Source organism: Carex rostrata, chromosome 26, assembly GCF_964058835.1.
Source record: "Carex rostrata chromosome 26, lpCarRost1.2, whole genome shotgun sequence".
Classification (NCBI taxonomy): domain Eukaryota; kingdom Viridiplantae; phylum Streptophyta; class Magnoliopsida; order Poales; family Cyperaceae; genus Carex; species Carex rostrata.
In genome coordinates this window covers 7,407,809-7,420,485 of record NC_135943.1, presented here as the reverse complement: position 1 = coordinate 7,420,485, position 12,677 = coordinate 7,407,809, and the positions used below count along the sequence as shown (strand labels likewise).

The 12,677-nt window shown below is 37.3% G+C and overlaps 2 protein-coding genes and 1 long non-coding RNA gene across 3 annotated transcripts; all 3 read right to left on the bottom strand.

Moving 5' to 3' along the window:
• Window positions 1-936: 936 nt before the first annotated feature.
• LOC144544168 (uncharacterized) lies at window positions 937-3,482 on the bottom strand. The gene is made up of 3 exons (XR_013508159.1): window positions 3,200-3,482; window positions 2,124-2,206; window positions 937-1,067 (listed from the first exon to the last, which is right to left on the bottom strand). It is a non-coding gene; the product is annotated as an uncharacterized LOC144544168 (long non-coding RNA).
• A 1,780-nt stretch (window positions 3,483-5,262) lies between these two features.
• OTP86 (Tetratricopeptide repeat (TPR)-like superfamily protein) lies at window positions 5,263-7,903 on the bottom strand. Its single transcript, XM_078293235.1, has one exon. It carries the CDS (start codon window positions 7,876-7,878, stop codon window positions 5,362-5,364), a length of 2,517 nt encoding a protein of 838 aa, XP_078149361.1. The 5' UTR covers window positions 7,879-7,903; the 3' UTR covers window positions 5,263-5,361.
• Window positions 7,904-10,513: 2,610 nt separating this feature from the next.
• LOC144544422 (putative GPI-anchored protein At4g28100) lies at window positions 10,514-12,393 on the bottom strand. Its single transcript, XM_078292927.1, has 2 exons — window positions 11,701-12,393; window positions 10,514-10,962 (listed from the first exon to the last, which is right to left on the bottom strand). The coding sequence occupies exons 1-2, from the start codon at window positions 12,376-12,378 to the stop codon at window positions 10,597-10,599; spliced, it is 1,044 nt and encodes a 347-aa protein (XP_078149053.1). The 5' UTR covers window positions 12,379-12,393; the 3' UTR covers window positions 10,514-10,596.
• Window positions 12,394-12,677: the final 284 nt, after the last annotated feature.

Sequence of the window (12,677 nt, the reverse complement as noted above, 5' to 3'; positions counted from 1 at the left end):
TAATTTAGATCGACCTAAGTTAGAATAACCAAGTTATACCTCATTAACTTTAGTCCACAATCAAATATGACCTTACGGAGTTAGTTAAACTTGCAATTACTAAACATAACTCAAATTGCAAAAATAGAAGAGATAACATGAAACTTATTATTAAAATTGCTATTGTGATAAAAAAAAAAGTCTTACAATTTTAGGAATAGAGCTCTAAGACTTAATAGATCTTGATCCAACAATTATAATCTAAGAAACTTTTAAATTCTGAGAGGTGCTTTTAAGACTCATTAGAAAATATAGAAGTTCTCTAAGATAATACATTTTTTTTTACATTCAAGAAACTTTGAATTCTTCTGTTATTTCCTAATTGAAATCCAACAAGTCCTAATAAATCTAGAATACATAAAAAAGTAAAAATCATTACATGAAATAATTTTCAATCAAACATATTTATTATCCACTCAGAGCTTTAACCATTTATTACCTCTTTTTCTTTTTTGTCGCTGAAACCAGCTCATGTATAAAATCTGGCATATAAAATTGAATAATTATTTCTGTACCCGCGCTACAGTATCCGCACAGTACCCGCGCTACAGTAACTCTATTTAGAGGAATAATGTATTATGGTCCCCACTAATTATATTGTGTTCACTAATTATTATTATAAAAAGATATTATATAGTCTCAACTAATTATTATTATAAAATCCCAGCAGCACCTTTTCAAAGCCTCGGTACTAATTTCGTGTCAACATTTCTTTAACAAAAATAGTTGACCTCGTAAAAATAAATACTTGAGTGCATAGATATAAATACTTTCAATATTTAGATATTAATACTTTCAGTGTCATATGTAAAAAGAGGAGGGATTCAATTACAACATTATGGCAGTTTAGGTCCCCACAAGCAGTTATGTAAAAATTACAACACTATTTATTATATTGTCACACCCCAAATCCACGGGGGTCTGACAGCCTGCCGCGTGTATAAATCAAGCGGCACATATACACGCAAGGCAGTGGATCTTTTATATGCATTGCCAATATCCTCATCTGCTGCGTCCGAGCAACAAACCTGAAAATAATCGGGAGGGTGGGGGTGAGAATAAATCCTCAGTGCGAAATTTGCCACTGTTTAGATTATTGGACTTGCAATCAAACTCTATATTCAAAAATGAAACCCAAACAATAACAATGCAACAGTTATATAAGAAAAATAAATAACAGAATGGCACTACTCGACAACAGTTAATCAACCTGAAACACAGTTTACGGAATTTACAATATGGATTTCAAACACAACATATATTTTGGCTTAACTCGATTCCTAACTCAGTTCAATTGGGCTTGTAGCAATTACAAATGTTCTCTCGAGCTGAACCGTTATCAAACCCACATCTGTAGGGTTACAGACGCCTACAGATGGCCAACCGCTGGACCCTTTATCAGACACCCATCTGCAATTGCTGTTTGGCTTAACCATTTCCTAAGGTCCGGTTACAAGTCACCAATACAGGTCAACTTGACACAATGCAACACACGGAAATCAAAGTTACCTATACCGGTCAACTTTGCTTAATCTCAACAAATATATTTATCAAAGCCACACATATAGGTCCGTCTCGCAAAATCATAACAGGTCAACGCATAAGTCAGCAGCGTCACCTTATCCAGCCACCTAAACAGGTCGGTCTGGCAAATTCTAACAGGTCAACGCATAAGTCAGCAGCGTCACCTTATCCAGCCACCTAAACAGGTCGGTCTGGCAAATTCTCACAGGTCAACGCATAAGTCAGCAGCGTCACCTTATCCAGCCACCTAAACAGGTCGGCCTGGCAAATTCATAAACACAGGTCAACGGATAGGTCACCGTTACCTTATCCAGCCACCTAAACAGGTCGGCCTGGCAGATTCATTCACAACAAGCACAATTCATAGAACTAAACAATTAATAACCGTACCAACATGCAAATCAACCTTAACTAAAACAATTCAATCATTCTCATTTATGCAAGAATCAATATGCAATATGAATTCCAAAATATGCAACAATTAATCATTCAACATGACAAACGAATAAACAGTTTAATTCCTGAAAATAAAGTATCAGACAAGTCCAAGAATCCCGCACCTTATTATGACGAGCGTACCGCTTAATTTAAAGATCAGGCGTCTCGAATTGCCTTGCGAAATCTGGCTCGACTGAGCCTACACCTATATTACACGATTACTTGGTTTAGTTCGGTTACATTCTCAAAACTTAATTTCCAAAAGCCGTCTTTCAATTCGTCAATTCTTTTATACCTTTCGGCTCATTTATAATCATTTTAATTCAAGTCCAATTCAAATTTTACATATACACATCATGTCATATCCATTTCAATATTACAAGGCTTATGAAATTACAAGTCCAATTTATTAAGGCCCAAAACAATCAATCATTTCAATTCGATTCAAGTATATCCCAAGGCTTGTATTTTGCACAAAACAACCCTCCATTTAATTTATTTACATTTTAGAGCCATATAGGACTTCATAATATCAAGCCATGCATATAATATGTCACATCTATAATCACCCTCAATCTGGATTTAATTTAATAACAATACATCATTTATAAATAAGAACATGGTTTATCAATTATTATATTATTTGTTTCCTTTATATTTATTTTAATCTAATAGTCTAAAATCACGTCCAATAAATCCACTCCAATTCATATTCACTCTGACAATCCATATATGTACAGTCCAAATCATTTTAAATTAAAACCGTCCAAATCTAATCTAAATTTTGAGATTCATAATTCATTTTTGAACTATGTTATATTTCAATTTCAACAATTCAGTCCATGTAACTTCAAATAATTAATAAACTAATAACACAATTAAACTGATACCAACACTTAGAATATTTAAGGTGTTCAATACCAATTCAATATAATTTCACATATGGCCGGCCACCATTTCAAACAAATCATTTCTTACATTTTAGTCCCTTTAATTCATACAAATCACCATGGTTCTATATTTTACAATTCCGACCATTAATAAAATAATTTTGCAATATAACCCCTCATACTTAATTTATTCGAGCAATTCGATCGAGTCGGGAAAATCAACAACCCGTACTCGAAACTTAACAAATTCACATCCTACGACATTAATCAATTCATCAAAACACAAATCAAGAATTTTAGAAATTAACCGAAAGAGAAAACATCGAATATTGTCCCGTCTCACGGCCGTCGGAGCAGATCAACACTACCAATTTCATGCGTCTTCAAGCACCAATTTCGCACAGGGACAGCTCCAATCAAACACCGAGGCAGCACCAAGCCTAAACCCTAGTTTCTAGGGTTTCAAGGGAGGGGAGGGGAGGGCAGAAACCGAGAGAGAGAAGGGGCGGCTGTGGCTTTTCCGAACTGAGAAAGAGAGAGAGAAGAGCAGTGGGGCGGCGGCGGCTCTGCTGGCCGTGGCAGCGGCGGAAGGGGAGGGGCGGAGGCCCCTGTTTTTGGCGCTGCAGAGAAGAAGGGGGCGGGAGGGGCTGGGGCTCACGGACAGGGAAGGAGAGGAGAGAACGGGGGCGGTTCCGGTGGGGATCGCCGGCGACGGAAGAGGGGAGGGCGGGGCCCTCTTGGCTTTGGCGTAGAAGAGAAGAGAGGGGACGGGATGGGGAGGGGGTGGGTCTGTCACGGGTTGGGAGGGAGAGGAGAGAAATAGAGATGGAGGGATTAAATTGGGTGGCTTTAAGATTCGTGCTGGATCAAGATGAAAGGTGGATATAATTCCAGCATTTAAATTACACTATTAAGATCCGTGTTAGATTAAATCCAAAGGTCCAAACAATTCAGAATTTAAACATTGTTTCTTTTAAATGGGTTTTAATTCTGTTTCTTTTATAAATTCGAGTCGAAGTTTCATAATATTTTGTAACTATATTTGTACATATAATTCGTATATTTATTTCTCAATTTAAGATTCGAATAATTTGATTTTCCTTTTATATAATTATATATATTAAATTTTTGAATTCGAATAAATCGATATCGGATAGTATCTATGTCTATATATATATAAATATCAAATCAAGTCCTCAACATTCTCAAATAAATGAAATTGGTAACTTTTATATAATTTATCTCGTACGAATTATTTCGTATAATTATACTCTTATTTTGGAATTTAATTTAATTATTTATTTACACGAAGTTAATTAAATCAATTTCTTCTTTCCTAAAACTTAAAAAGAATTGTAACGAATTTTCTAAGTTTCTAATTTACCGAATAATTATAATTTTATTCCTAGTGCTATATTTTATTTTATTTCTAATCTCTAAATTTTATTATACATATTTTCATACATTATTAATATTACGAAATTTTAGTTTCGTTTTAGTCGGTCAGAAAATTTCTGAACGATCGTTAAGTTAATTAAACTTTTTATTTAAGCTAATTGATTGATTTATCAATTTAATCAAGTTTTAAAATTTCTGAATGTAACATATATAGATATAAATACTTGTGTTCTTTGAACTATATACTTCAAGATTTGACTATTAATATTAAAAAAAAAGTTATAGATATGGAACAGTTGCGATCTCCACAAACAATTACGGCAGTTTAGGTGCGGGTACGACGTCAGAAATTTCAAAAAAGGGTGCGGGTATGATTATTTAAAAATAATTAATTTATCATTTACATTGTTTACTATATAGATATAAATACTTGTGTTCTTTGAACTATATACTTCAAGATTCGACTATTAATATTTTAAAATAAAATTACAGATCTGGAACAGTTGCGGTCTCCACAAGCAATTATGGCAGTTTAGGTGCGGGTACGACATCAGAAATTTCAAAAAAAAGTACGGGTACAATTATTTAAAAATAATTAATTCATCATTTACATTGTTTACTATATAGATATAAATACTTGTGTTCTTTGAACTACATACTTCAAGATTTGACTATTAATATTAAAAAAAAAGTTACAAATCTGAAATGCAGTTATGACAGTTTGGTCCCCACAAACAGTTATGGCAGTTTAGGTGCGGGTACTGTAGCGCGGGTACTCATATCAGCTTCCTATAAAATTAGTGTAAAGTAAATAAGAAGTCCCAGAGTTTTAGTTAAGGCAGCTGGTAAAATAACAAAAGCAACTTCCACAGATAACAGTTAAGTCTCGAAATCAGGCTAATTTGGTTTAACTACTTCAATCAAGCAATCAACTTTTTTAATTACAATAATTACTGGTCTAGGATCACTATTGGATCTTTGAGACAAGTAGTAACTTTGTTTAGATGAATAATACCCTCAAGTAAAAGCTTTTTAATCCTAGATATTATCTCTCAATTTCTCATCAAAATAGTCAAGAGCTTTCATGGGAACTATACCTGGCAACAAAATTATGGATCTTATTTCCTATTTGATTCCAACTATAACCTGCCACTTTTCTAACACCTCTCTCTCTCATCCTTTCTCTTACATCCTTCACATTTACCCATTTACCCCTGGAGGCAAAAAAATTCGAAATTAGCACATAATTTCCCGGGTTATTCGGCTCCAACTCTGCAATCCTAGCCATTGCTACTGATGCAATTTGTTCTTCTCCATGGATCCGACATGCACCAAGCAGCGCACACCAGACAACAGCTGTGGGCTCCACAGGCATAGACTGGATAAACTCGTATGCCTCCATGACCTTACCGGCACGACCCAACAAGTCAACTATACATGCATAATGCTCTGGCCAAGGTGTTAAATTGTACTCTCTCGCCATCATGTCAAAGTAGCATTTTCCTTCATCAACTAATCCCGAATGACTACAAGCATGCAGTAAAGCAAGAAATGCAAGATGATCGGGTTCAATGTTCCTCTCAAGCATTTCATTGAACACTTTCAGTGCATAAATTTCTCTTCCATGCATCCCCAGAGCCTTAATCATGGCTGTGTACAGTACCACATCTCGCCTTATTATTAAAGCAAAAACTGTACTGCAATTGTTCAAACTCCCACAATTTGAGTACATATCCACAAGAGTGCTATTGACCTCAACATTCATATCAAAGTTTCTCCTAATTATAAATCCATGAATCTCTTTACCTTTCTTCAAATAAAACAAGCCACCAATAGCAACCAGCACACTCACAATACCAACTGAATCGGGTTCAATTTTATATCTGATCATTTCAGAAAACATTTCAAGAGCTTCCTTAAACAAACCATTGTTAGTGTAGCAATTCACCATGGTAGTCCATGTTACGACATCTCTATTCTGTATACTTTTGAAAATGCTAAATGACTGCTCAACCTTACCTAACTGACCATAAATGTCTGTAAAGGTATTCCTCAAAACAAGATCCAATAGCCTGTTTCTGATTGCATAGCCATGCACTTGCCTTAACAAATATAGACTTGCCAACCCGCTACATGCTTGTAATACACTACCAACCATCATTCCATCTACCTTTATTCTATTATTTTGTGCATCTCTAAACAAATTTATTCCCTTCAGATACCCAAAACGCCCTCCAATTTGTGCATGGGATGCAATCATAGTAGTCCATGAGATATAGTCTCTCATACGCATTCTATCAAACACGGCCTTTGCATAGTTGATGTAGCCACATTTAGTATACATGTCTATCAAAGCATTTCCAACTTCTAAACTATAACCAAAACCCTGTTTCAATGCATATGCATGGAGTTCACTTCCATTTCTGATATTAACTAGTCGCCCTAGGGCAGAAGCTGCACTTATGACTGACACCTCATCGGGCTGAAACCCTAATTTGACCATTCTATCAAACAGTTTCATTGTTTTGGTGTTATACCCGTTTTTCACGTAACCCGATAGCATAGAATTCCATGAAATATTATCTCTCTCGGGCAAGATGCTGAACACCTTTCCAGCGTAATCCATCTTGCCACATTTGCAATATAACACCAGCAATGCATTTCCTTCATGTACGTCAATCAACTGAAACCTTTTTATTTCCATAGCATGAATTTCTCGACCCAATTTTGAAAGAGATAATTCTGCACAAGCTTGGAGAATACCAACTATGGTGTATGAATCCCACCTAAGTCCATGTCTTTGCATCTCCCGGAAAAGATTCAAAGCATCCAAAAATTGACCATTTTGCACACTAGCCGATATGATGGAATTCCATGAAACCATGTCCCTCTCATAATCAAGCTGTCTAAACAAGTCAAAGGCATGATTGAAATATCCACATTTTGAGTACATACAAAGAAGAGAATTCATCACTAGTGTGTTTGTCTGGAGCCCGTATTTAATAATGAAGCCATGAATCCCTCTTCCAAAGTTAAAGTTCTCCAATCCACCACACGATTTGAGTACCAAGGCAAGAGTGCAAGCATCAGGTATAAATTCAGAAATCTGCATTTTATGATAGAGATTCAAGGCATGAAATAGATCTCCAGTATTGACATATGCACCAATAAGTGCATTCCAGGAGAAGATTGTTCTGTCAGGCATTTCATCGAACAAGTGATGTGCATCTTTGAGAAAGCCACATTTCCCATACATGAAGATGAGTTTAGTGGGAAGAAACCCATCTACCAAGAAACAGCTCAATTTAGCAATATGGCCATGGATCTGCCTCCCCTGTGAAATTGCCTTGTTGAAAGCACATAGCTCGAGAAGTGATGCATACTCTTTTGGGGTTGGTGTAACATGTTGATATTTGGAATTGGAGAGGAAGAAAAAAGCTTGTCTGAGGTTTCCTTGGTTGCATAGTTGACTGAGAAAAACAGGCTTGTGAAAAGTTTGGAATTGCGAGCTAGCGTTAGAAAAAAAATGAGTAGCAATTGTAGCATGAGGTCTAACCAGCTGTGATATTTGACGAAATTGAAAGGACATCACAATCACATAGCTTGGCTTTTGCATCATAGCATAGCATAGAATAGCATAGCTGCCTCTGCAGTCAGACAAAGGTTTCAATTTTGAGCTGAGCCTGAGTCTGAGTCTGAGTGTGAATGTGCGATGTTCTCGTAATAGAATTAAGGGACTTGACTTGAGGCCTGAGGGACTGAGGGAGGCATAGTCAAGTCATTCAGCTAGTCACGAAACCAGCGTTAGTTAGTTAGTTAGTTAGTTACGATGGGCCGGGCCGGGCCGAATAAAGGTTTCCCTATTCATTTGGGCTTTGGGTCAATCAGAAAATTGGATTAATTAAATCTTTGGTAATTTTCCCTTGAATGGATTGGTATTTGGTAGGTAGGACGGATAAAATTAATTTGTATAGTTTTGGATTGTAGCAATGCTCCACTGCGCTAGCTTTGGAAAGTATAATTTGACAAAAACAGACATTGAACTGTTACAACGTTTTGGTGCTAGTCCAAAACTATCTGAGTTGGCTGCTGAGAGAATGGAGAGAGCAGTTTGATGTGACATTGGGAATTTGTAATGGAGAGAGCAGTTTGATGTGACATTGGGAATTTGTAATGGAGACAAATAAAATGTGGGCACCATAACGGCATGGCATGCTGGATCCTTGCTTGCTTCATTGCCTACCTGTCTGTCATGGCCACTATCTTTCAAACAAACAAACAAACAAACTCCCCTAGCTAGCTAGCTTCTCTTGTGTTGATGTCTTTCCATTGTTCATACAAAGTATTTATATTACTAATCAATGTGGAATTAATCCTGTTTTATTCTTTAATTTATAAATGTTTTTTTTTATTAAATTAAATTTGTAAATGCTAATGCATAAGTTGTCAATTTTTGTGATTACGCCTCCTACGTACGGCAGTTTAAAATCATTCTCCATCACGCATGATTTGTGAATCCATACTTTCGCCGATTTTTTTTAAAATACCCAAAAAAATAAATAAATTATTAATAATAACCAGTTTTTTGAAAAAAATTTAAAAATGTCCAAACCGCCTCAAAATTCGGCGGTCCTGAACTTTCATTCCGAACCGCGGTCAGTCCGATTTTTTTTTTTTTTTTTTTTTTGTTCGAAACCGCCGAATTTATGGGCGGTCCGAGATTTTTTTTTTTTTTTTTGCATTTTTTTACATTTTTTTCATTTTTTTGCAAATCAAATTTGCAACTCTGGTTAACATAGTAAAACATTTTCAAAAATCGTGAAAATTGACCGACATGCAGTCTTGACATCGTAGAACAGGACTGTGAAGTTTCATAGAAAATCTCCGAACAGGTCGTGAGATATCAGCTCTCAAAAATTGCCCGAACTGCTGAATATTTCATTATGAGCCCAACTTTGCACATCTGCTTAACATAGAAAAAACACCTTCAAAATTCGTGAAAATTGACCGACATGCAGTCTTGACATCGTAGAAGAGGACTGTGAAGTTTCATACAAAATCTCCAAACAGATCGCGAGATATCGGCTCTCAAAAATTACTCGAACTGCTGAATATTTTATTATGAGCCCAACTTTGCACATCTGCTTAACATAGCAAAACACCTTCAAAAATCGTAAAATTTGACCGACATGCAGTCTTGACATCATAAAACAGGACTGTGAAGTTTTATACAAAATCTCAGAACAGGTCGTGAGATATCGGCTGTCAATAATTGCCTGAACTGCTGAATATTTCATTCTGATCCCAAATTTGGGATCATAATGAAATATTCAGCATGAAACTTGGGATCAGAATGAAATATTGAGAGCCGATATCTCACGAATTGAGAGCCGATATTGAGAGCCCAAATTTTAACCAGATGTGGAAATTTGGGATCAGAATGAAATATTCAGCAGTTCGGGCAATTATTGAGAGCAGATATCTCACGATTTGTTAGGAGATTTTGTATGAAACTTCACAGTTCTGTTCTACGATGTCAAAACTGCATGTCGGTCAATTTTCACGATTTTTGAAAGTGTTTTGTTATGTTAAGCAGATGTGCAAAGTTGGGCTCATAATGAAATATTCAGCAGTTCGAGCAATTTTTGAGAGCCGATATCTCGCGATCTGTTTGGAGATTTTGTATGAAACTTCACAGTCCTCTTCTACGATGTCAAGACTGCATGTCGGTCAATTTTCACGAATTTTGAAGGTGTTTTTTCTATGTTAAGCAGATGTGCAAAGTTGGGCTCATAATGAAATATTCAGCAGTTCGGGCAATTTTTGAGAGCTGATATCTCACGACCTGTTCGGAGATTTTCTATGAAACTTCACAGTCCTGTTCTACGATGTCAAGACTGCATGTCGGTCAATTTTCACGATTTTTGAAAATGTTTTACTATGTTAACCAGAGTTGCAAATTTGATTTGCAAAAAAATGAAAAAAATGTAAAAAAATGCAAAAAAAAAAAAAAAAAAAATCTCGGACCGCCCATAAATTCGGCGGTTTCGAACAAAAAAAAAAAATCGGACTGACCGCGGTTCGGAATGAAAGTTCAGGACCGCCGAATTTTGAGGCGGTTTGGACATTTTTAAATTTTTTTCAAAAAACTGGTTATTATTAATAATTTATTTATTTTTTTGGGTATTTTTAAAAAAATCGGATACTTTCGTCATGAAAACAGATTTGCTACAGAAGTAAATAATTACATTCAAAGTAATTAATTCTAACATTAATCGACAATAAAAAAAAATAAAAAATGCGACAGTTACAACGACATAGCACGGACCAGTAATAACCAAACAGAAACAAAGAAAACCAACGGAAAATTGATATTTGTCGGGGCCAGCGCCAGTAGTCGATGAGCTGAGGACGAATCTTGACCGTTAATCTGTTCAGATCCAACGGCCAGTGGTAGATTGTTAGTGGATAGAGAGCAGGTGGTGGGGTCAACCTTGGAACCAGATAGATCGGCTGCAATTAGAGCACGCAAGGCACCGGTGGCAGCAGGAAGATAGCGGGTCCCATTCCTCATTAGAAGCCACGTCACCCCCATTAGCTGACATTCCTGCTCGTGGGCCCCACTCTCCTTCATCTTTTTTATTGCTGTGGTGTTTCCACCTCTTGTCTTTAACTGTGCAATTACGAAAAAGATAAGAATAAATAAATTAAACGGCCTATGAGAAAGAAATTTGGTTACAATGGTATTACGTTCAGATTAACGAGTCTCTCTCTCGTATAACTGGAGAGGAGCTAAACTCGAACAAATGGAGTAGAGGATCTCCGTTAGTTTGTATCACTGACAACAGGACCCATACAATTATCATCGACACCGACAGGCAAGCAGAGATCCCCCGTTATGTACCCACTTGGACCCAAAAAAAAAAAAAAATGAACTGAGTCTCAGTCTCTGACACTATTTTCTATTGGACTCGTTAATGTTAGGTCAAACATGTCATCAGAGAGTGCCCCAGTTAGCACGAATCTCTATGCAAATGTGCAAAACCAATAAAACAAAAGCTGCACTGACAATGCGTGCTTATAACTTTATAAGCAGAACATCACTAAAAAAGGCATAATCATATTCCGTTTCAAAACCTTCAACATCCTCATATACTACATATATATGCATTCAGATTTTATTATGTACGGTTTTAAACGCGAGTCCGTCTAGATCATCTCTTTGTCGTTCTAGTCACTTGATCGAAAAGAAAAAGAATTAAAGATATATAGATGCATTTATTAGCTCATTTGTTAACAACATATAAAATATATATTATCATTAAAAATATTATCCTCAGAAAACCAAACATAAGGATGGCTTAATTTTGAGTATATATAGTACAAGCAAATAAAGAAATGGTATACTGACCAAATTAAGTGCTCTCAAGCAGCGACCGCACCTGGTCAACCCAGGCCGAGCACAGTCCCTCTCCAGCCGCCTCGCAACGCCAGGAACCGGGACCCACATTCCTTCCACGTTAGCAAACATCCCGCTCTGACATGTCATCCTCCTCAGCTTCACCCCACATCCACAAAGCGCCAAATCACAAGTACCATTTCCACGTGGCAACTCAACCCCCTTCTCTCTCAAAACCCTGTCCACCGCACCAGAGCAAGCCTCGGCATCATCGGGCAAAACGGGTAACGGGTCGGGTCGGGTGGAGGGGGAAACAGTCAAATCAGGTGTAGCTTGGAGAGAGGTGGCGGCATATGCAGCGTACAAATAGGCGGCTAGAGAAGGACAGCATTTAGAGAGAGAAAGGGGAGAAGAGGCAGGGTTAGGGTTAGGGTTAGGGTTGCATGAGATAGAGAGAGAAGGGAGGAGAGCATCGTTAGGGTTTAACGGGCATGTGTGAGAGGCAACATCGGATTGCTCAGGGAAGGCCGGTATAGTGGTGTCAAAGGTAGCAGGTGTGGTAGCTGTGGGGTTGGTATCGGTGGTGGAGGGAATGACGAGAGAGGGATTGGGTATGGCTGGGAGGGAATGAGAGAGGGAGAGTAGAGAGAGGGAGAGGAGAAGAACTAGGGTTTGAGTTTGAGCACACATTGTGCTTTTTGAGAGAGAGAGAGAGAGAGAGAGAGAGTGAGAGAGGAGTGAAAATGAAAAATGAAAAGTGAGGGAATGAGTTGAGTTGAGGGTATGATGAGGAATTGAGGATTGAGAAGAGGGAGGGAGTAATGATTAGATTGGTCGGTGGTGAGTACTGGTGAGCTTTTGCTTTTTTGTTGGATTAGAATTTAGAGGTGGTGGTGGAACTGGAGAGTGAGAGAGAGAGAGAGAGAGAGAGAGAGAGAGAGGAAGAGAGAGGGCTAGCAAAGCTAAGCAGCTCAGGCAGTGCTGGGGAC

What these genes read in the sequence shown, in the direction of transcription:
- OTP86 (XM_078293235.1), bottom strand. Translation starts at nt 7,878, where the DNA reads ATGTCCTTTCAATTTCGTCAAATATCACAGCTGGTTAGACCTCATGCT.
- LOC144544422 (XM_078292927.1), bottom strand. Translation starts at nt 12,378, where the DNA reads ATGTGTGCTCAAACTCAAACCCTAGTTCTTCTCCTCTCCCTCTCTCTA. An exon ending in GCTTGAGAGCACTTAATTTG is followed by an intron (nt 10,963 to 11,700) that starts GTCAGTATACCA and finishes GTAATTGCACAG; the next exon opens with TTAAAGACAAGAGGTGGAAA.